Here is a 25,000-nt window from a genome sequence, read left to right as displayed (position 1 = left end):
TATATATATATATATATATATATATATATATATATGTATAAATGTGAGGCAGAAATGTATGAAAAGAGCAACATGGTATAAACAGCGTCAGAAATTAGCTAGAAGATGGAGAAAGTAGTATCACATGACACAGAGCAAGAATTACAAGCACAACGGAAACCCCTCAGAAAAAAAACATTAGGTATAAAATATTCGCTGGGACGTGTAAGATATTTGGTTATTTCAGCATGATGTTTTCGAAAGTGTTGTAAAAATCATCTGTCTGTGATTACTGTTTATATGCAATAAACTTAAAGAATTTTACAGAAAAAAAGAAAATGAAGATTAAATTCCCTGTAAGGAGTCCTAAGAGTGCACCTGCTGAGGAGAAGGAAACATTATGAATAAGAACTGTGGGAAGGAAACTGATGTGCATTTAAAGCGTGTAACCACAAACATCGTGCAAAGCGTGTAGCTTTGGCTCTGTATAGTGAAGGAAGGAAAGGTATTCTCTCTCTCTCTCTCTCTCTCTCTCTCTCTCTCTCTCTCTCTCTCTCTCTCTCTCTCTCTCTCTCTCTCTCTCTCTCTCTCTCTCTCTGTATATAATCTATATCTATGTGTGTGTGTGTGTGTGTGTGTGTGTTTGTATTGTGTTAGTAAACTCAACGAGCTATCTTAGGGCATGGAATGCTGCCAGTTCCGGCGAGTGTTAGGAAACTCCTAGGTTGCCTGATGTAATAGTAATCTACTCTTCTTTTTCAGTAGTGGATTTAATGCGTGTATTTGTTTCCTATCTTCCTTTCTCTTTCTTAGTCTCCCAGTTGTCATTGATTAGCGTCATGTATCAGCCTTCCTTCCAATTTAACTTCTGTTGTTACTCCTGTTCTCTCCAGTCACCGCATTCCACTCAAGTTACCAATACATGACTACTTGCATACTTTTCAGCCTTCATTACAGGTTCATATTACTGTTTTATTCCTCAATATTGCCATTGTCTTTTTTTCCTGCGGATGTAAGAGAATTGATACAGAGGATACAGGATACAGAGCTTCCTCTGTGTTTTTTTTTCACACAATGAGTGACGACTAGGCCGCTTTTAAGGGCATCTGTCTGTGATGGTATTCTCCAACGTCCTATTTCGATTACCTTCCTTTACAGCAGATTGTTGTAGAAATTAGGAATGTTTCACATTATGCAGTTTCTCGCCGCATCTATACGGTCCGGCCTCGTACAAAGTAGTCAACAGATAGTTTGAATGACCCTCTTCATACCGTACGGGTGCGGATGAATGATCGGCCAGGGCTCAGATGCAGTTGCAGTTGCAAGGCTTTTCAAGAATGTTTATTTGATTTCAATAATCATTTAACAAAGATTTTTCATTAATAACAGAAAAAAAAATAATTAGAATCCGATTAATTATCGCTGTGATCTTTGAAAAGAGTCTATGTGAGAGCCCAAGATAGAACAGATAGGTAGATAGATAGATAGATAGATAGATAGATAGATAGATAGATAGAGGTAAAAAGGTGTTGCCTGTTCCTTAGTTTTAGTTATTTTTTTTCCGTTTTATATGTATTTTTTTTTTTCACATATAGTTGGGCAGTTGGCTATTGAAATATAACAACTCTCTAGTACAGGCTTGATCTTAAAGAGGCGCTTTATCCTATACATGGAGAAATCCTTTCATTTAGTGATTTTTCTTCACCACAAAAAAAAAAATAAAAAATAGCACATACGCTCTCTCTTTCTCTCACCCGTGTGTGTGTGTATGTGTGTGTGTGTGTGTGTGTGTGTGTGTGTGAGAGAGAGAGAGAGAGAGAGAGAGAGAGAGAGAGAGAGAGAGAGAGAGAGAGAGAGAGAGAGAGAGAGAGAGAGAGAGAGAGAGAGAGAGAATAAATCATAAAATAAGCATAAATAAATAGATAATAAATGAATAAATAAATAAATGATATAATATGATATAATATAATATAAATAATTCAATAAATTCGATTGTTTGTATTCTCAGGCGCACTGTTGTCTCACCAGCACTCTGAAGATCGCAGAGAAAATGAAAGTGGTTCTCGTGAGTGTTTTTCTCACTGATGATACAAAATCCATATTAAATAATCACACGAATCATGAAAATACTCTTGCGAACTCAGTAACTTCCACTAGATCTTATAAGTATTCGAGATAAGATGACGAAATTTTTAAGATTTACACGGGGTTATGATGGTTAGCTTTGTAGGTGAGTGTAGAAGAGGCAGCTCTGTATTAGTCAAGGCTGTGGCATTGGATTACGAATGCAGTAACGACGCGCCATATGGACGAGAGAAGACTAAGGAAAACGGTAGCACTGGCGCATGATCCCTGTTGTGGCACCGCAGGTTAATCAATCTTCGAAACACTTAGGATCGTAATGCTCGAGTAAAAACCAGGACTTGTGTCAAGATGAAGGAGAAAATAGCACGCAATGGATGGAAAAGTAAGTATCAACATCATCGTCACGTCTTTGAAAACTACGTATTATGATGTGTTATGCTCAAACCATGTAAGTTGTTAAAGAAAATACTTCAGTTTGAACGTGGACTATGCTATACCTCAGCAATCTTTTTTTTTCCTTCTTTTTTCCCTACATGTAAAAACCCAAGGGTTAAAAAATTAAATTAAATAAAATGAAAATCAGAATAAGAATAAAGAGAGAATAACTCCCACTTTTATTCCAGTAGGGAGTGACCTGATACTCCTGAAAGGATAGAAATATGGGGATAAGGCACTAGGGATAAGCCATGTATTGATAGCGAAGGGGTGAACATAGGAACAGAGACATGCTGGAAGGGAAAGGCAGTCTGCATGTAAAAGAAGCAGAGAGGATACAGTCAAGCAAGTGTTCAGCGTATTAAAGTAGGAAGGTGAGGGAAGAGAGGGATACGTTCTGCCACTTTTTCCAGAATCAATGTGCGATGTCAGAGTGGCTATTAAGATGATACATATGTTGAAAATGATAAATGTTGGTAATGTTCCAGAAATTATCGTGACTAACTATTATACCGAATAAGTTATAAAAGATTATTACCATAGTTTCCTTGTTGTTTTCGCATTTGCATAGAATGGAAGGAAACCACTGCAAGAAACAGAGCGAGAAATTCAATAGTATCACAACATTGAGTCATCTTCCACTACTTTCCAGAAACTACGCCGCTAATTTCAGTAGAGTTACCATCCTTTCTTAAGGAGCCAAAACCTACAGAGGATTTATTTTATAATTATTTCTTTCCTAAAATATGTAAGAAATGTAGATTTGTCCAATTAGGTTTTATGAATGTCAGATGATTTATAGTTAGTATCCCTGATAAGGAAAAGTGGTGAGGATAACAAATGTAACATGTCGCAATATATCGATAATGTTGCAACAGTAATGTGCAATAAGAGTAATAACCACTTAATATAAAATATTCCTTTTTAGTTTTCTAAGAAAAGCGAAACTTTCTGAAAGCAGGATAACGTAATATCAGCAACATTTCATATGTAATAAATCTATAAAACTGACATGAATGGCAGTACATAAATGCATCGAATAAGTCTATGAGAAAAGAAGAAAAAAAAAAAAACGATCCCGAGAGGGGTTTGAGGAGCGACGAGGCAACACAGGCACCGAGGCAGACCCAGAGGAAAGTGAGGTCACAAGAAGAAGAACAAGAGGAGGCACTAGGCTGCTGCGCGTCGCTCTCTCCAGGACCCAAGGTAGTTGTCGGATAAGACTGCAGGCCATTAGAAGAGTTATGGTGTGCCTCATGAAGCACTGAACACCCAAGGCATTCAGTGTGGTGGTGTAGGAGAGTAGATAGTGGTGTTATGATGAAATAACCCAGACTTAGTTATATTCGTACAGTACGTGATCTAGACCAAAGGTGGTTTATAATGGCGCTTTTTATGGGTATTTCACTTCATGACGGAGGAGTTGTGCATGCCTTAGGTCCTAGTATGGGGTTGGAGTGTGCTTAGGGGCGCCTCACAGGGGAAGGCAGGAAGGATGAGAGGTGGCAACAGTGGTGGTAAAATTTTTCCTATTTTAGCTACCGTGCAGAGGTCACAGGCCTGCGAAACGTATATTGGTGCCTTTAGTGTATCTTCTGAGGTAACTATAGATAATGTTTTGCAGTGGAGGCAAAAATAATGAAATTGCACAAATGAGATACGATAACATTTTTTTGCGGCCTATTGGAGTGATTTTATTATTGTTATTTATTTATTTATTTATTTATTGAATGGCTAGAGGATCAAGCTACTGCCTGGGAAAGTTATAAGGAATGGAACGAATATCTAAATTTGCAAGTGTTTGTGCTTAATCTTGTGGTTGCCCGTGGTGGTGAGGGGGTTATAGGACACGACTGCCTTTGTTTATGCCAGCCAGCTTATCAGTGACTATTATCTGTTGTCTGTGTATTTGTCTTGTTGGCAAAGGGTCTGGCGTACTTGCTGTCCTGTGTTTGATGGCCTTCGTCTCGCTAAGCAGTGTTAGGCTCGCTTTATCCTTAACCCACTTTATCCTAAACATAGAAACATAGCAGAAGAGTGATTACAGAAGGTCCTTGTATTTGAGGTTGTAAATAAAATCAGTTGTAATTTAACTGAAAGACTGACAGATAACAGAGGAAATGAAACCAGCACATAGACCAAATCTCTCATCCTCCCACTTTCTGACTCACAGGAAAACACCTCCTCCTCTTCCTGTTCAGGTTAAGAAAATTTCCTGTTGATTGCAGAGTGTGTGACTACTAAGTACAATTATATTAGGTTAGAAATTATTTGCAACTCAATTTTTAACAATATTTACTTTTATTTTTACTATGCACACTTAATAAATTGCTAGTGTACTCTTAAAGTGTGCATAAGTATCTTATTTATGCTGTACCAAAGCTCTGATAAGATAAGATAAGATAAGATAAGATAATTTATTGGTCACATTGTTATACATATATGCATACATGTGAAATTCTTTTTGGCAAAAAAAAAAAAAAAACAGGCTCCAGAAGTACTATATATAAATAAAAGTGTGTCACAAAAAAGCATTAAAAGAGTTTCTATGAGTAAAAATGGTTAAAAATCACAATACTGCTGGGGACAAAAGTTTTCTTGTACCGCTCCGTTTTTATCAATGGCAGTGCCAGCCTTCGTCCTGACCTTAAAAACATATAACAGTTATTAAGAGGATGAGTTTGGTCCTGCATTATTTTCCGAACTTGTTTTAATGCTGCCTCTTGATATAGATTGTCTATGAATGTTACTGTTGCCCCTAACTTTTTAGCCTTTTTGACTATTTTGTTTAGCTTATTTTTGTCTGATACAGTTAGCTTTTTGTACCAGGTAGTGACAGAAAAATTCAAAATTGACTCTAAGGTGGATTTATAAAACAAGCTGATTATTTTCTTGTCTACATGAACGTTATTTAAAATTCTGATAAAATGAAGTCTTTGGTTGCACTTTTTAATGACTAGATTTGTATTTGCATTGCCTTTGAGTTCATCGTCAATCACAATCCCAAGATATTTATATTCTTTTACCCGTTCCACAGGTTCTCCATTAATACTGATGGGATCTGGTGCATTTGTAAGCTTTTTCCTAAAATCTATTATCATTTCTTTGGTTTTCTTAACAAGCAAGTTAAGTGTGATACAGCACACTTGCAGATTACAGGATACAACCTCACCCTTACATCTTACCACAACTCTTACTATCTAAAAAATTGGATGAAAAGATGGGGAAGGCAAGTATTTGTTCAAGTGCTGACTGTGGCATATTTTATAATGCTTAAATGACTCCAGTCTATCTATGCAAAATTTTAATTGGTAAACATAGAATAAATTTTCTATTGCATTTAGCAATCGTATTATTCAATCAGTATTATCCAATGAAAGTGTTGATTGGTGTAGATAATAACAAAATCAGACAGCTTGCAGTGCATGTAGATGTACCATGAGGGGAGGTACCCTGGGTGGGTGTGCTTTCTGTGGCTGAGGACTTGGAGTTGGTGGCATAGGTTTGGGAGGACTGTTCCTTGCTGCCACCACCTTGGGAGCAATAGATGAGGCATTGCAATAGGCAGCATTAGCCAGCACCATCTAAACCATTCTAGTTCTCATATCGGTTGTGGTTTCATCAGGAGCTGCATATGATTTATATATTTTGGCAGTGACCATGGTTCCAGCCTAATGCTGCTGGGAAGGCTTACATTAGAGGAATTTATTATAAGTTCATGCTCTCAGAAAGAGAAAGCAATAACAATGAAGGATAAATATGGCTGGATAGTCAGTGGTACTTTTGTAATTCATGTGGAGGGAGGAGGAAGGGAAAGTGTAGATGGAATTCTAAATACTCAAAGTGAAGAGATCACTATTATTAAATAAGTAAGAAGCAATGGACATGTAAGTATCCATTAATAACATAATATAAAAAAAAAGTGCAGATGTGTTGTTTTGAGTCAGTTCCAGGTTGTATCTTGACTGTAAGCTTTGCCAAATAAAACTTGAGTGACTAAGATCTCTCAAGAGACAATTCAGTCATGATGGATAGTGGGAAGTGTTATGTTATCTACACACTGTCTCTGTGCTGCCTTGTGTCTTTAGAGTAACAGTATATGTGCAGTATTGCCAAGAATCCAGTGGATCACATTATTTTTTAATCCATTAAGTTCATGAGTCAGGAATAAGTATAATAGCAATCATAGATCAACACACAGGTAAAGTGGTCTCAATTTAGTAAATAATCATATCTAGAAAATGTGTTTTTTTTTTTTTTCTTGGTAATCCCCACATAGATCATGTTGATAGCTTTTATATACTTATTTATTTCCAAAATAAATTTGGGTTCTTTTACCTGAAGTTATATTCTCTTGTCAGAATTTGTATATTCATGATCATATTCATTACAATGTTTCCTCAACTAGTGAAAATAAGAGAAAAAAAAACAAATGACAAGGTGTGATTTCCTGTTCTATGGTTTCAGTCAAGGTTTCAGACCTGTAGTGAGAAAGATTGACTCTTTCTTTGGCATCCAAGAGTTCAAACCTTAGAGAAACTGCCCTTATTTTCAGTTAAAGCTCACCCATTAGTTGTGCAGTGATCCACAAACAAGCTGTGCACATTTGCTTTGTTATGTTACTCAATGATAAATTTTCCCTTCTAGGCAAAACTTCATACAACCCAGGTCCATTATAAGGCTTCCATAAGCATGCTACACAGCTCCTTACTTCTGACCTCAGTGCTATACTACTTTGCCCTCCAGGAGAGTGAGAGCATTCTACTCAAAAATGTCATGTGCTTGAGTCATGGAGGTTTCACTATTCATAAGTACATTGTAATAGATGGTCACTATGAATTTCTTCCCATGGATGGGATACCATATGGAAATCAAAGTTAGGAGTGTTGGTTTGCATGATATTTAACCAGAATGAATTTGTGAATCTTTATGGATAACAATATTTTCTCAAATACCTATGATTTAAGATTTTATTTTTTTTCTAACATGATTGTGAGAAAAATTGGATTAAATGCAGTCTGAAAATGTATTTTATCATTTCAGAATGTCAGCCCCATATCCAATTGATCCATCTAAAGGCCCTGCTGCAAATGCTGGCTGGACCATGCCAAATGCCCCAGGAAGCTATCCAGCACAACCTGGCTATGGTGGCCAGCCTGGGTTTACTAATCCAGGCTACAATCCACAAGGTCCCTACCCAGTGCAGCCTGTCAGTCCAGGACAGCCAGGAGCAGCTTTTCCTGTAGAACCACCACCACCATATTCTGCTCAGCAGGGATTTGTTGGCCAACCTGGCCCATATGTAAGTATTGGTAAATCTACTTTTATTAAAAACATGATGAAAGGATGGATTATAGTTCATTTTGCAAGAGAGCATTTGTTTCTCAGAGCTATGTAAGTAGGTATGAGATATCAACAAGCTGATAGCCATATAAAGCTTTAGAGATGTGTCTCTCAACATTAGATAAATTGACTAATTACACATGTTCTGTGAAGTGTATGATTTTATAACAGCTAGCAGAAGCAGAGTATCACATGACTCAATTCATGGTTGCATTTTTGAGGTCATTGTTTCTTAAGCCAAATGATTATCCTTGCTGCACACTGTGAATATAATGAATATTCTTTGGTGGATTCTTCTCTCAGGGATCTGTTACAGAGTTTATAAAGTCACAGACAACAAAGATGGCACTCAATGAGGGCTTCAATCTTGAATACAACCATGTTCTTTTTTCCTTTGCCAGTTGGGTTCAGCTATGTTTGACAGAACACAACCAAGATCAGAGAAGCAAATGCTTGCCTGTTTATTAGAGCCATGTTGTTTGGAGATGATGAAAAGTGCATATGAACAGCTGTTTGTGTGTGGGGGGGTGGTAGATTACTGGGTGCATTTAAAAATTTTTTATTTTCCAAAAGTTTATGGAAAGAAAATAATGGAGAAGGTACTAATGTGATGGCACCTTATTTAGCGGGTTCATTCAATTTTTTGTTAGGGGTACAGTGGCCACTATTTCCCCTCCCAAACCCCCTAGAGATGATGAAGAAGAACCTTACTTATGCCATGAAGGTGGAGAATTTGTTAGGTAGTTGACACTCGGTGGATGCTAAGATAATGAGATAACAAATGTGTGTATGACAAAGTGAGGGAAAAAGGGTGAAACAAACCAGACAGGGGTGTTAGTCTGGTAGGAGGGGGGCAGATGACATTTTTATTTTACCTTAAGTTCCTCATTATGACTATCATGATTTTGGGTAGAAAGAAAATTGTGGAGCAATTTTACACAACAGGTGAGGGTTGTGTGCAGTTCACCATACATATTATAATACATGGTCAGGGTCAGTGGTGTCATGTCATTGGTAAAGCCAATTGTACTGTACCAAGAATTATAGACTGGTAGATAGCACATACTTCATCAGTGAGTTGTGATTTCTGCATCGTACAGTCTCAGAAAAATACCACCTGCACAATTTTCTAATACCATTGTTTTAGCTTATTAATATGCCTATTGTATGTACTGACAAAGACATTTATTTTCTAGACGAGCCCTTATGTTAGAAAGCTAGTACTAGGGGTATTGAGAATATAGCAACTCGTCTTGAGTCAGATGCATGTATGGCTTCTCTAGGGAGTGTGTGAAGTTAGTGTGTGTCTGTCTATAGTGTGAGGAGATTACATATGTGAGCCTTGGTGACATCAATATATGTACTTCAATGGAGTGACTAGGTCACAAAAGTAAGAGATTTTGTTACATGAATTAGAACTGAGGTAACGCAGTTTAGAAGGTATGGAAGGTGTCGTTTACCAAAGCAGTCCACTAATAGGATCTGTTGCCCACTGTCACATGGATGGTAAAGATGAAAAGGCAACTGTTATTTACCTCGCTCAAGTGGGACAGGTAAGTTCAGTCTATTTTAGCTCAAAAGTACTTATCTGTTGTGTGATAATGATATAGAATGTGTTATTTGACTTATGTTTGGAACTTTATTGCCATCCACTATTCATGCATCTGCAAATGATATATTGTACATTGTACTCATTCGTTTAGTAATCTACATAGGTACAACTTGAAGGTAAATAGGGTGATGTCTCCTACCAGCCTGGCATGCTAACCCAATATCACAGAGCTGGTGGATAGTGGTTCATACTGAGGACAGTGCTTAACAGTGGGCCTGTGTACTGAAAGGTCCTGATGTCTAGTGGCAACCTTTGAATTTTTTATGACACATGCACTATGGGTGTGAAGGTTTTAGCAAACGATGTATGATGTCATTGTGTCAAAAAGCCAGCTAAAACTGACATGAATGACAGTCAAGAAAGCCTTAGTATGCCCAGCCCCTCTGCATGCATGTGTTGCACAAAGATTGTCTGAGGATCTCAGTCAAGTGCTGGGATATCACATGCTGGCCAAGCTTACTATGAAGAAATTTATGACCAAATGGTTAGTTGTAATGCTTATTTGATGTGGGGCTTTAGCAACATTTTCTTATACTGAGGATATTAAATTGTGTATAGTTAATTACATGGCCATGGAGTTGTGGAGTTGGAGTCGGAGTCCGTAAAAATGTCCAACTCCAACTCCACAGCCCTGGTTAATTCAGTATAAAGTAATACTGTTGATCCCCTAAATAAACATTGCAAACATTCATTTCAATGAAAATTTCTGGACTAATAGTAACTACATCTTTCTAATGCAGTTTACATAGCATTATCATGAGTGTGAAATGCATTTGTGCAGTTTTGCTATTTGAAAAGAACTACGTGAGGAGAGAAAACTTATGGAAACTAGTAGACTTGTAGTAGGAAGATGTCAGAACATTTCAGCATACTGGTTCATTAAGGTCATGTATGAATTACAGCAAAAACCATCCTAGATCAACTTTTTTTTAGAATTGAGGAGGAAATGTTTACCCCCATAGCTCACTGAAATACAGCCGTGTTTCTTTCACTTGTAATTTTGTGTAACCTTTGCAGGCTCAGCCCGTGTACAATGCCAGCAGTGGTGATTTTCCTATCCAGGATGGGAATAGAGGAAGGGAAGAAGTGCCAAAGGATATGGTGCCAAATCAGTTTGGTGCATCCTTCTCTGACAAGGCTGTCAGGCATGCCTTCATCCGGAAGGTGTATCTCATCCTGATGGTCCAGCTGCTCATTACTTTTCTCATTGTGTCCCTCTTTACTTTCCAGTAAGTTTTATTATATATACTTGTATCATGACCTTGTTCTTTGATACATTTTCATATATCTTTGTTTTCTTGTACTGGAAGATCCTGCTATACAAGTAATTGAAATGAAACCTAACTGCTTGTATCATTGGGACCTCCCTGTATTTTTCTGTGGTATATTTCCACCATGGAAAGATAAATAATTAAAACCATGACTCAGGACTTAGATTTTCAGTGATGTTTAGACCCACAAAACAGAAGTAGTGAAGGATGCATCCACACTAACAGAAAAAGTTGACAACACAAAGTACATGGTAGGCAGTGAGATGTTCAGGTGTTGATAAGACATTGTTGCCAATTTGTTAGTAGGGATTTCTTGGTGATATGTTGGCAGTCATGGTGCAAACAAGTTGATGTGGTTGGAGGAGATATCCAAGCAGACATATGACACTAACAGTGACCATGTAGCTTGGGAGTGGTCAAGAGGAAAGACTGTGAAGTTAATAGTGCTACAGAGGATACCCTTTACTGTGGGATTCTAGCCACACACTATATAAACATGTTCAAGAGGGCAGACACCAAGGCATTCTCACACACTGATGTACATGTGCGTCATTGCAGTGTGGTGAAGTTGCCCAATACATACATGTGCTTGTCATCTTGCACCAGTGGTTTTACACTTGGTGATCAGTAGCTGTGGGACCATTTTCTGAGTCTGGTATAGCTCTGCATCTTCATTATGAATTTGCATATAATGAAACTAATGTGTTTTCCTAATTAGTGTATTTTTCAACTTTTTCAGCACTGGTACAAAGATGTTTGTACGGAGGAATGCTTGGGTGTACTACTTGTCATATGTTGTGTTTTTGGTCACCTACATCTCAATGGTGTGCTGCTCTGGAGTACGCCGTAAATGGCCAGGCAATTTCATCATGCTGGGGATCTTCACCCTGGCCCTCAGCTATGTCACAGGAACTATTGCATCATTCTACGAAACAAGCATTGTCATCATGACTATTGGCATTACTTGTGCTATATGCTTTCTGATTACGCTCTTTGCTACACAGACCAAAGTAAGTACAGAACAGTGACCACTTTTACAAGGTTAATTTGGCATTGCACAAATGGTTTTACATTGACAGAAAACAGTAGTTTCAAATATTTGCCTTGCATTTCTTTCTTAACCAGATTACAGGAAAGTCAGCTTGTGTAATTAGGGCAGTGCTGAATGGATATCTTGCTGGTACATCTTTATCTATCTGTAGCTACCTATATCTCTCTCTGAAGCCTCGTTCTCTCTGAGAGTGTTCCTCCAAGAGGGTGGCCATGTCAAAAGAACCTCCATTTCTCCCTGCCCAAGCATTCCCTTCTTGCTTGTTCAAACGCTTGGCCTCTGTTGCCTTCTCTTTCACACATGTACTCATTTACCTTATCCTTCCATTTTCCATGTGGCCTTACTCTCCTATTAGCACTTTCAGCTTTCTCTGCAAACTCTGCTCCTTATCCTCTTGATATGGCTTTATCTTCTCAGTGTGTTCCTTTTTACCCATATCTCGTGACAATTTACACCAACTGCACAGGCATATAAATTAGATCTTTCATACATACTTTCATTGTGCTTATTCTCATTTTTCATTTCACATTTACCTCTCAGATGACTCATTTCCCTGCTTGCACTCTTCATTGCTGTTGCCTGGTTCAATGTCCAGGTGTCAGATCCATATATTAATGCTGGCAAGAGAAACTATTCCTTAAATATCTCTTTACATCCATAATTAAATTCTTCCCTTTCATGACTCTTGCAAATGATCCTGTATAACATGCCTACCCTTTACAATATTTGAATTTTGGTAATACTAATACTAACAACAGTAACAATAATAATAATGATCATAGTGACTATAATAGAGGTCAAATAATTAATATTTATCTTTATTTAGTCTTGAAGAATGTTTTCACATGAGAATGAGAGAGAGAGAGAGAGAGAGAGAGAGAGAGAGAGAGAGAGAGAGAGAGAGAGAGAGAGAGAGAGGTGGATGGGGGCATAGCTATGTGTGCAGGTGTGTGTCTGTCTCGGCTACCTTCCACCATTGGGATGTCATTTTTAGGTAGATAGATAGGCATATTGATTTTATTATTTCTATTTAATCAGCTCTGTTATTGTACACCAATGTAGAGGTGTCGACGTGCAGGTGACCCACAAACACAGGTAGTTGATGAGGATCTGTCTGGAGACATATAGATTAATGGATTGTTCTTACATTTTAAAATTTGTGAGAAGCATGGAGAAAGTGAAGAATGAAGAAGGAAAATATAAGAAAGGTTTTCTGACAAAATCAGAGTTCTTATTAGTGTTTCATAGCCCACTATTATATGTGTGTCTCATAATTGCCTTTTACAGCATCCAGGAACTATTGAGCCATGTTATATGGTGGACATTAGTATTGCTTCTAATTGACTACCTCCTATTTTGTTTCAGTATGACTTCACTGGATGTGGAATATACTTGTTTGTGGCAGCCATGGTTATGTTTATCTTTGGAATCATTGCCATCTTCACCTACAGTAAAATACTGTACACGATCTATTCTGCTGGGATTGCCCTGCTCTTCTCAATGGTAAGAATCAACCAGAGTTACTTATTCCATTAATACAAAGCAGTTCCTTTCTTATTCTCAATCTCTCTCTCTCTTTCTACAATGTACATAATGGCTCACTAGAGTTACATACCTTGACATAATGATAATGTCAAGCTTTTTCAGATAAAGATGGATGAAATGCAGACACATTTTGTATCCTCATGCTATTTGTGCACAGGTTGCCTATAGTAATATATAAAGTAAAAGTTGCCATTTACTTCCATTATTCCTCAAAGTGAAAAACCAGAATATTATAAATAGCTGCAAACATTTGCTGAAACTCTGCATTTAGAGATACACAAATAAACAATGTAATGTTTCAAGAGTTACGTAACAGATTTGTGACTAGAGAAGTTCCATGCTGATATTTTGAATCATGATGCTTTTGAGAGGCTGGGATACAATGCTGACTGAAACTGAGTCATAGAGTGGATTAGGAAAGGTCCAGTTCACATATTTTTAAGATTGACAGTAAAGCATGATCTAAAATGAGGAATTTCTTCTGTGAATCATCTCCAGTACAGTGTCAAAAACACAGTTTTATCATAACTGATCAGTAGTTGCAGATGGTCAGCATGGTCATCTTCAGAGATTGCCTTGAAATATTCTCAATGCTCCCTACAAAACAACTGGAAAATATACTGGTACAGTGGTGGAGAAAAAATGTCATTCTCTCTCTCTCTCTCTCTCTCTCTCTCTCTCTCTCTCTCTCTCTCTCTCTCTCTCTCTCTCTCTCTCTCTCTCTCTCTCTCTCTCTCTCTCTCTCTCTCTCTCTCTCTCTCTCTCTCTCTCTCTCTCTCTCTCTCTCTCTCTCTCTCTCTCTCTCTCTCTATGTGTTGATGCAGACAAGGGTTTATGATATTTGATGAGTGAAAGAAAAGGATGGAAAGTTGGTAATGTGGATAGGGACTTCGCATAGCCACACCTCCCACAAGATGACTGAACCTTCATGTGGAAACTGTAAGCAAGCAATCTACTAACACTGTGGTACCTGAAAATTGTCAGTCATTCAGTATACCTCATTCATTTTGCATCTGCCTCCTAAGACTTAAAGTGATTCCAGGCAGCTATCCAGCCCTCTATTCTTATTCCAGAAGAGCAGCCAGCACCACCCTTATTCATTATAGTTGCCTTTTACAGCACAGGTATTATGGAGACTTATTCAGAATTCATGTTTTATGGGGATGCTGGTGTGGTGCGCTTCAGTTTTGTACCCCCCCACCCTACTTGTTGATCTTCTATCTATTGTAGTATTTGCATGACAAATAAATATAAGTTTAGTATTTTACAGCCATTCTTAGAAGTAGTTTTCAGATAATTTATTTTACCATCTCCACTCTTTTTTTTTTTTTTTTTTTTTTTTTTTTTTTTACTGTTTCGGTTTTGTTGATTTGAGTTTATTTTATATTTCAGTATATGGTGTATGACACTCAGATGATCGTGGGTGGGAAGAAACATGAGATGTCCCCAGAAGAGCACATATTTGGGGCTATCGTTCTCTACCTTGATATCGTTAACATTTTCTTAGCTTTGCTTTCCATTTTTGGTGGGAGAGATTAAATTAACTTAAATTTTCTACTACACTGTGAAATTAAAAGTAACTTGTGATGAATATGAAATCTCCAAGCAAAATTTAAATCTTTGTAAAACTGTCACTATTCTAGAATTAAGCTTATAGAGTATTTTAAGTATTTACATAGTGTTATTTGCTATAAACACGTTCACTTGCATATATATATATATATATATATATATATATATATATATATATATATATATATATATATATATATATATATATATATATATATATATATTATATTTCTGTATATATATGCACACATCATTATTTATTTATCTTTTGTTTATGGCAAATTAACTGAAAGAGTATTGGCTGTTTTGGACTTTGATATAATTGAATCTCCATATACTTATAAGGTTACAATATATTAATAAATTTTAATTTAATCATAGGGTCTATACACAAGTATACTGAATAGTTCTTTGCTGAAAACTATGATTATATCCAGGGTAGATCATAGAAAATATCATTTATACTAATTTATTATAATGAACTGGACTTGTTAAATTTTGTTATCAGAGTTTATTTGAATTTATTGAAAAAAATGTTGTATGTTTTGAAGGTGCATCTTATGGTAAATTGACCAGTAGTTAATCAGAAAAGTGTAAGAAAAAAATATTGAGAAAGCAATTACTTGATAAATTACTGACAACTATTTCCATTCCCAAGATGACATCAAGTAGTGCATAATTGTGTGTAGCATAAGTATGGTGCTACACCAGTTGACCCTAACCCTCTCAAATCTTATTATGTCTTTCATTGACAGATAATATACACATCCATTGTATCACATTTGCAAGAGTGAAGCATAACATTTTATAATGCTGCTGAAGTCTTGCACCAAAAAGGGTTTGAGAGGGGGACTTTATTATTAATTTAGTTTCAGATATAATTATATATTTTCTATTTTCTACAAAGTGCTGAAGTTTACTGGTCATGAAAAGAAATTACTTCATAATTTAATGCTAAAAATAACTGATCTTTTATTTTTAAGTATCATATTTTGTCATGCAGTTGTACTGAATGTGTCACAGGTTGGTTCTGTTTTATGTAGTGTAGCAAGTATTTATAACTTCCATTTCCTTTTATCTTTGTTTGCACTAATTTTTCTTCTTTGGGAAACTTAATATTCATGTGTGTCATTTATACTGATCATTCTCTTTGAATCTTCATAAAAAAAAAAAAAAAGAAACATATGGCATGACAAGCTCATTTAAGCTTCATAGTATGGGTTTCCTGGATTTCTTTTGATGGCTTTTGAAGTAAACTCATTTCAAGTAGGGTCAGATGCTCTCCTTGAGTAAGAAGAAAGCCACTTTTCTCTGTCTTAAAGTACACAGTCCATGCAAAGACTCCATTGCACCCATATTTACTTCAGAGAACTGATATGTCAGGAGCATTTCCAGCAGATGAAAAGGTATAACATTTCCTAAGGCAAGTGCATTATAGTGTCTTTGGTCTTTAAACTTCAGTAATTGTATTTTTCATACATGCTAATTGAAATTTAGAAAGTAATGGATACAGAAAGAGTAAATTATTTATTGAAATGGGGCTAGAAATCAAATTTTACTTAGAGGTAGTGAATGCTAAATAAGTGCAAATTTGAATTTTGGTGTCTTTTCTCACTACATTTTAGGGAACAAAGGAGTAAAATCTCTACCAACACCTTTCCTCTAATGTATCTATGATAAGGCATTTGATTATTTAAAGGTTGCACAGTAGTGTTGAGGTTGGCAGTAATATTAATGGTTACCTAATAAGAGTTTCTCTCTCTCTCTCTCTCTCTCTCTCTCTCTCTCTCTCTCTCTCTCTCTCTCTCTCTCTCTCTCTCTCTCTCTCTCTCTCTCTCTCTCTCTCTCTCTCTCTCTCTCTCTCTCTCTCTCTCTCTCTCTCTCTCTCTCTCTCTCTCTATGATATCTGTAGTTTTGCTTTGGATGTTACATTAACTCCTTTACTTGTTGCTTACATAATAGTTTAGTTATTGTATGTTAATGTTCAAACCAGGGATTGTAACTTGATCCCCTACACTGTTGGGTATTAATGCAGGATGCTGTTAAGTTGTAGGCAAGACAGCTAATGCACTAACACTATCTTTCTCATGTATGAAGTAGCATCCAGGATCTGTTAAGATCTTTTCTGTATAAAATGCTGACATTAAAAGGGGTAGTTAAGACAAGTTGAGACAGGACTACCTTGTCTCACTGTAGGAATGAAAATACAGAGGAGAGTGTATTCAATCCTTAAGTTCCACCCGTTTTATCACTTTGTACATCACAGGGAATATGATGGCATTATTCCTTCAACCTGGCTTGCAGCATATAGCCAGGTTGTCTCCCCTCCTCCTACTGGGTGTTGCATCCAAAGTAAAAGGAAGAAAAATTGCAGTGTACAACATAATTTACTTAATTTTATTTTTCCTCCATATATATATATATATATATATATATATATATATATATATATATATATATATATATATATATATATATATATATATATTATTTATTAATTAATTAATTTATTTATTTTTTATTTTTCATTTAAGAATTTTGTCATGCTGATATCTTCACAAAGTATGTTAGCTGAGACCAGTTTTCCACACACACACACACACACACACACACACACACACACACACACACACACACACACACACACACACACACACACACACACACACACACACAAGAAATTAAGATGTGTATTCAGAACTACCGTGTCTTAAGAACCTGGGAACTACTAACAATATATTAATCTATCAGTTTCCTGCAGTATTCATGTTTAATATACCTATATATAATAATTTCCTTACAGATAATGAAAATATAGACCTACTCTTCTCTCATTAAAGTCTGCTAGGTCATATGTGTCAGAATTCAGGGTTCCATAATAACACAGTGGTAGCATCCAGCAACTTTCTTACCAGTACCTAGATGAGTAACCTGCTTTTTGAAATGTCAAGGATATCAATTATGAATAAATTAATATATGGACATAAACCAAGAAGATGACTGATGTACTTACCCCTTATGTTTTTTATAAATGTAGTGGAATATTTATACATATTGATGGATACTATTTTAACAAATTTATAATTGGCTTGGTCCATGTAATGTTGTGGACCAGAAAATGCTAGATTGATAATGTGGCATTTGAATCATGAGGACTTGTATTAATTGGTTTGTATATTTATGTGCATTGTTGGCATCATTTGCCCATGATACTTTTAACTGTACATTTTAGGCTCTCATTAACATGAAATATTTCTGCTGTAGCATTTGATGGCTATTGCTAGAATTTCATTAACTCATTGAATTGAGTTCATTTGAAGCTAGGTTCTCATTGTATAACTTATAAAATCACAGTTATATGAGAAGAAAATGGGGATGACAAGTGATATAGTTTTCATAAGGCACCAGAAACAGTGTTTATAAGGATAAGATTGCCTTGCTAGACAAAGAAATTTGTATTGAAGTAAATTTATTAGATTTTGATCTTTTTGCAGTCATAAAAATTTGATTTGTGGAGAAGTTTGAAAAATCTATTGAAATCACCATACAGTTAATGTGTGATTGTAGGATCAATTAAGAAACAGAACCCATGAAATTAACCATCCTGATTCATATGCATAGCCACTGAATAACTGAACTGAGTGGATAAGATAAAAAGCTTCATTGTTCACTGTATGAAAGGATTCCTTAACTTGTGGTTCTGGTGTCAGAACTGTAGAAGCATCTTCTAATGTGCTAAACAGTGGCAAGACATTCCCTTGCTGATTTTGGTAATTTATATCAGATTAATCATAGAGGAATACCAAATTATTAATGTGCTCCCCAAAAATGTCTGTCATTATGCGTAAATAGATGGAAACTAGAAAACTACCTTCGGTGAGTTACACCTGCTGAGACACCAATGGTCAGGTTTTACTTTATTTCAGTGAATGGTTTACATGCAGACATTGCCAGTTGAATCACCTCTTCAGTAAAATCAGAGTCCTGTTAGTTATTGTATGTTAATGTTCAAACCAGGGATTGTAACTTGATCCCCTACACAGTTGGGCATTAATGTAGGATGCTGTTAAGTTGTAGGCAAGGCAGCTAATGCACTAACACCATAATCCTGCATGCATAAAATGCATAAATAAAGACAAAGAATAAAATCATTATCTGACCAACTCCCAGAACTGTAAATACAATCTGGTTGCCACTAATGTGTAGGTTCAGTTCTGCTATCAGCCTGCATTAGATGAAATTCATGTTAGAGATTTAATAAAAACCATGGCAAAAAAACTACTATGGTTGCAAACTGGCTGAGACAAGCCCCTCAAAAATAATATATTTCCAGTTCAGCTATACCTTTCAAAAAAATTTTAATGGATATTTCTAAAGATAAATGCATTATTCTTCATTTTTGTATTTTGAATTAGCTTGTATACTGGTATTTTCCTAAATAAGCAATATAAATGTTAGTTGAATTACATAGCATGTTGTTTTAATGCAAAAGAGATAGCCAGTAATGGATAATTCTGACATGTAGATAGCTCCTAATGACACAGTAAAATATTTTTATAATACATATCTATCCTGTACATACAAGTAACTGCTATACAGTATTTAGGAAAGGGTCTTTAGGGTGATATTTGCCATGGTTATATAGAAAGCTGTTCTCACTGCAAAATTCAAGCTTTTATTACTAAATCATGACATTTTTTTTGTTAATTACAATATTATTTCACTCATGTTTTAAAGTTTGCAAACACTGGTAGTTCTTAGGAAGCACTTTTATCCTGCTGCCACTGAACTTGATTTGCAGATCATATTTACAGTTTTTGATAAAATTATAAATGCTGCTTTTATGCCATCATGCTAAATTAATAATATCAATTTTGAAAATACATACATTTGAATTTTAATTACTTTTCAAGTGGTCTGGCCACACTTTCCATGGCTGGACAGAAGGAAAATAATAATGATAATATTTATTTCAACCTCCATTGTATTCTGTAAAGATTATAAAGTCAGAAAAAGATGGAGTAAGCAAGCTGGGGATCTCCTCCTCCTCTTGATTTTTTTTTTTACATTGAAAATGATGTGATTGCTAACTTGCCACCCTTTTATGAGAGTTTGTTGTGGATGTGAGTAGGTATCTACATCACTGAAAAATCATTTTGGTGTGGAATACATTTTCTGCCAATATAAAAAGAAACAATTTACCACTACTTGTTATATATAATAACACATGCCCCAACCTGTGATGGACTTTTTTATTTATTTATTTATTTATTTATTTTTATTTTTTTTTACAGTGTGAAAGTATGTATGAAAAGGGAAAATTATGTTGATTCTCTCTCTCTCTCTCTCTCTCTCTCTCTCTCTCTCTCTCTCTCTCTCTCTCTCTCTCTCTCTCTCTCTCTCTCTCTCTCTCTCTCAGAAATTGTCCAAATTCTTAGGAATTTTGAAAGTTGTTGTCTAAAATGTAAAGGTCTCATTGTTTGCATTTTTACATATTTCTAATGTTGAACAATAACATTTAGTAACAGTGATTATGGATTGTAGTAGTGAAATTTTAATAAAAAGTGTATATGATATAAGAGTCTGGCAGTGTAGTGTAGATGAAAGAATATTATGTATATAGTAACTGCTTAATATATTAGGAAGCTGAGCAAGGAACCATGAAACCTCTTCAAGTGTGGGAAGAGAAGATTGGACTATGAGAATAATTAATGGAGTATGATTAGTCAAAGATAAATTTTTGCATGGGCAGGGAATCATGATGTTTTTTGTCCCAGTCATCCATTGCCAGGGAGGAGGGACTCCACTTGTCCATTTACTTATTTATTCATCTTTTTTATTTTTATTTTTATTTTTATTTTTCTATTTATTTATTTATTCTACACTTGTGAATATAACTTATTTTATTCAGTAAAAAAAAAAAAAAAAAGAAAAAGAAAATTAGATAGCAAAAAGGCAACCAACCTAAACATGACAGGTCCCAAAATTGCCTCTAATCCAGTGTTGTAATAATTAAAGACATTTATAAAAGGAAAAACTGACACAGTTGTCTTGTTTAACAAATGTTTGATATGACAGATTTATTATTCTCATAACTTTTTTCAGTACTAAAGGAGTGCAGACTCAAAAAGTTTAGAAGATTAGTTTTACATTAGTGAAATAAACCACATTGCTATTGATATATTACATACATGTATTGCAATCTGCCTTAAAAGTAGTGCAGTAAAACCTTATTAAGTCAGACTAATTGGGAAAAAGACCAATCCAGTTTATCCAAACCCAGTGCCTGCATTTAGATTCCTTAACCCCAAGGTGTTCAGCAAGCCTCCCTTCAGCATGCTGGATGTCCATGCTGCACACTGTCACCCCTTCAGTTCTTTCTTGCATGTACCATTTGTAGACTCATTAAGGTTTTTATGCTGTGTTCCTCACTCCTATACGGGTCCTTCCCTTTCCCTTAAAAGTGTCTGACTTAATTGATATCTGACTTTAAGGGATCTGACTTGGTGAAGTTTTACTGTACAGTGGCATCCGTCAAAAAATGTCAGAGGCTTGTGTTTTACATAAATGGCATCCAGATCAAGAAAGATTGCAATCTTTACACATGCCTCTAGAATTTTGGAACTTCTTTCAATGCAGACCTTGTTTTATTTAATTTAATTAATTTATTTATTTACTTATTTTATTTACTTATTTATTTATTATTATTATTTTTTTTTTTCACAATTAAATCTAGCACATCTACATAATATCTGGTCATCATCTTTTGGGACCTTCCATGAAGAAAACATGTATTAACCATGGTCTAATCAGCTATCTTTCCCATTAGTTATCTGCTAATTTCAGCAGCACTAAGCACTGAACCTGCTGTACATCACCACTTTGTGCTACTGGTCAGGGTATCAGGGTAGTATCGTGTACATTCATGGCTGCAGCAGAAAAAATTTTGTGTCAAATCAACACTAAATAAATATTTGACAGAGAACTTTAAGTAACAGAGCAACACAACACTCATACCGTTGCTTTCTAGCTGCCAGCAACATGTGATATGCATAATTTTGATGTGCCACATAATTTATCCAGAAATATAATTAACATAACATTTCAAATGTGTTTCTAAGTCATAGAAATTGCAATTTCCTACACACATGTATCCAGGACAGTTTAATCAAATAGGTATTGGTATATGAAGATGTCACATACATATACACAAAATGGAAAATGTATTTGATGAGTTGTATGACACCACTTCTTGGAAGTGCAGTCTTAATTTTAGAGGGTATGGAAAAAAAGGTGCATTTGTAACAAAAATCCATATCTGATCTGAACAAGACAATGTTGGAGTTGGTATCAAGTGGTACATCTAGCTTAGATTGAAGCTATAGAAATGTCTGGTGATATCTACATCACTGCTAAAGATGGATTATGACATCTTTTGTAGTGGCTGGCCAAGGCAAGGTCAACCAAACCAGTTGAACCAAGGTGATCTCCGTGACACTATTGGTTAAAGAGTTATCTTGAGTGACTTGTCATAGATTTTATCCCTTGCGGTTTTTATGGCTTAACCCTTAAAGCCCCTCCTACATCCAGGAGTTTAGAGTTGTCTCCTGGAGTGTTGACTCAGTGCTACTCTGGGAGAAACAGCATCAGGTAAAGCAAATCAGCCAAGTAGGACAAAATAGAATGCTTTAGAACATTAAATGCTACATCCTGCTCTATTTTCTTAACAGTTTGCTAGCACTATGACATAGTTATGATAAAAGTGCACAGTGAAACTGATTACAACTGAGTTTGCCTGAGTATAATGAAACATAAAAGAATTATGTATCATCATGGTTATTTCATGTTCAAAAACTTTATTGCCTTTCATATTTAATTAGTTTAAACAAAATTACTTTATACAGGATGACAAACACAGTCCACTGAGCCAAAAGTCCCTGGTGGACAGTTATGTTTGACAAGCATATATGAGTCACCTGTGACATGCAAGCAACCATTTCATGTATCCAAACACCATTGTGAATCCTGACCACCACACAGTGTTGCTCAGATCATGTTAAAAGAAGAAAGAGAGATTTAGATCCTCCTGTGGCTACAGGGATGGGCTTTATGATGTCTTCAACCATCTTCTAAATGAACTATGGCTTAATAAGACAAGGGGCATTTGTAATTTCTTGCATGGATATCAACATGTTCATGTTCATGGTAGTGCATGGGGTGGGAGCCAGGATCTAAAACAATTATAAATTTTGGCTTGAGGCATTAACACCACCCTTTCATTTGTCAATCACCCAGCAATATCTAGGAACAATTAATGCCCATACAAGTACAATCTATGAGTATCTCATAAATGCATCTCCCACACAGTATCAGAAATCTGTGAGGCATTCATTGTGGGGATGGCCAGGGACTTACTGCATGATGCCATAACTTCGTTTGAATTTGCCCTTCTCCTTATGACTTCACTGCTATTCTAATGAAGTCTGAATTCTGATGCTTGTTAGTGAAGTACCCTCTGTCATAGAAGCTCATAATGATCTGTCTGATCCTGTTGAACCTATTCACTTGAGCTTCATTGCTCTAAGTAGTGCAGAGTCACACAGCATGAAGTCTGATATCCTTGGTTACATGTCTTTAAACTTGCTTACTTTCATTTACACTCCACTGGAATCCATATAAGTGCCAGCTAGTTAGTGACATAGAGTTGCCTGGAATTCACTCATAGTTTGACTGAGTCATGATTGAGTTCTTGGAATGAAATGACTGAAATTCTGAGCATGGACAGATAATTTTTTGGCCAGAGCTTAATGTAAAAGACTCCCTGAGAAATTGCAAAATGTTTTGCAGTTGTATAGTGTGCCTCTAGGAGTCCACTTGGAGGCACCACCCAGCTGCACTTGACTCACTCCAAACTTATGGATGTGGAAAAGTGGCATTAGATCGGTTTCTGTATTTTGAAACATGAGACATGGTCATTATACTTCATCTAATTGAGGTTCAAAATATGAGAATGAATTATCTGCAATAGTGAAGAGCAAAGTGGACAATGTGATGGGATAAATCACGTCTATATGTGAAGCACCCAATTAATTATATCAAAGAATAGTGTTGCCAATTGACTCCTTAATAAAATTTTGAATTACCACTTCAGTATGATGTACTTGTTAATTTATCTATTGTTACTTTGATCAGTACAAATTGAAATTGTAAAATCTTGCCTTCTCTCAGCATACATCTTTAAAGCTCAGGGATAAAAAAAAAAAAATAGAAAACTATGAGTTTGTAAAAAATGATATTCTATGACTTTAATGTAAAAAGTATAAGAATAATATGAGAAAAGTAATTTTAACAAAGCATCCTTCTAATAAGGAAAAGGAAAACAAAAAAGCCATTATTAATATTTTCTTTGTATTAGGACCATCTTTTCTTGTTTCTTCCTCTCTATAAATGGTACACAGGTAAGATTTAAATCTCATTCTTGGCTTGTTTTCCGCAGTACCTAGTGTACGATACGCAGATGGTGGTTGGTGGCCGAAAGCACCAGATCTCCCCTGAGGAGCACATCTTTGGGGCCCTGATGCTCTACTTGGATATAGTTTACATTTTCACCAGCCTCCTTAATGTTTTTGGGTCAAACAACTAAAGTTCTTGATGTGCATTATTAACTGTGTATGTAACATAGTACGATTAGCAGTAGAGTACTGAGAATATATTCAATATGGAGTAATGTGTTTATTGTATGCTAACAAGGCTTAGAATGTATGCAGCATGATATAATTGTCATGATATTCATACATGTATTTAATAACATAATACAGGTACATATGATTATCTAAGGAAAGAAAAAACATAAATGAACTTTGGAGCATATTATTCATACAAAACTACCACCAGTAAGTGCTTTGTCATCCCAGTAATGGATCTTTATTCATGCCAATGACTACTTTGGTGATGCTGTTACATTGCTAAGCAAAGTAAGTGAGGCTTCAAAACACAGCCACCTCATTTTTTTAATGTTGCAATATGCATTAACTGAAACTTTGTCTATGACCAGCTGCTATAATAGTGTAAGTGCTAGTGACATCAGAGAAGCATTAGTTACTTTAC

General features: G+C 35.7%; 1 protein-coding gene across 5 annotated transcripts in view; it reads left to right on the top strand.

Moving 5' to 3' along the window:
- Nucleotides 1-25,000, top strand: part of LOC135106819 (protein lifeguard 1-like) — a 33,461-nt gene that overhangs the window by 8,414 nt on the left and 47 nt on the right. Inside the window, exons 1-6 of one of the 5 annotated variants that reach the window (XM_064016156.1) lie at nt 3,547-3,705; nt 7,543-7,801; nt 10,472-10,683; nt 11,465-11,735; nt 13,142-13,279; nt 24,390-25,000. The exon at nt 24,390-25,000 is cut by the window's right edge and continues 47 nt beyond it. In XM_064016156.1, coding sequence (XP_063872226.1) covers nt 7,544-7,801; nt 10,472-10,683; nt 11,465-11,735; nt 13,142-13,279; nt 24,390-24,536 — 1,026 coding nt within the window. In that variant the 5' untranslated portion in view covers nt 3,547-3,705; nt 7,543 and the 3' untranslated portion in view covers nt 24,537-25,000. Of the gene's footprint in view, nt 1-3,546; nt 3,706-4,077; nt 4,100-7,150; nt 7,168-7,542; nt 7,802-10,471; nt 10,684-11,464; nt 11,736-13,141; nt 13,280-14,713; nt 17,587-24,389 lie in introns of those variants that run through there. The other 4 variants (XM_064016155.1, XM_064016158.1, XM_064016160.1 and 1 more) reach the window with 4 other exon arrangements.

This window comes from Scylla paramamosain, chromosome 14 (assembly GCF_035594125.1).
Source record: "Scylla paramamosain isolate STU-SP2022 chromosome 14, ASM3559412v1, whole genome shotgun sequence".
NCBI lineage: Eukaryota > Metazoa > Arthropoda > Malacostraca > Decapoda > Portunidae > Scylla > Scylla paramamosain.
The sequence above is the reverse complement of the archived record's forward strand: the minus strand, read 5'-3'. Positions and strand labels throughout refer to the sequence as shown.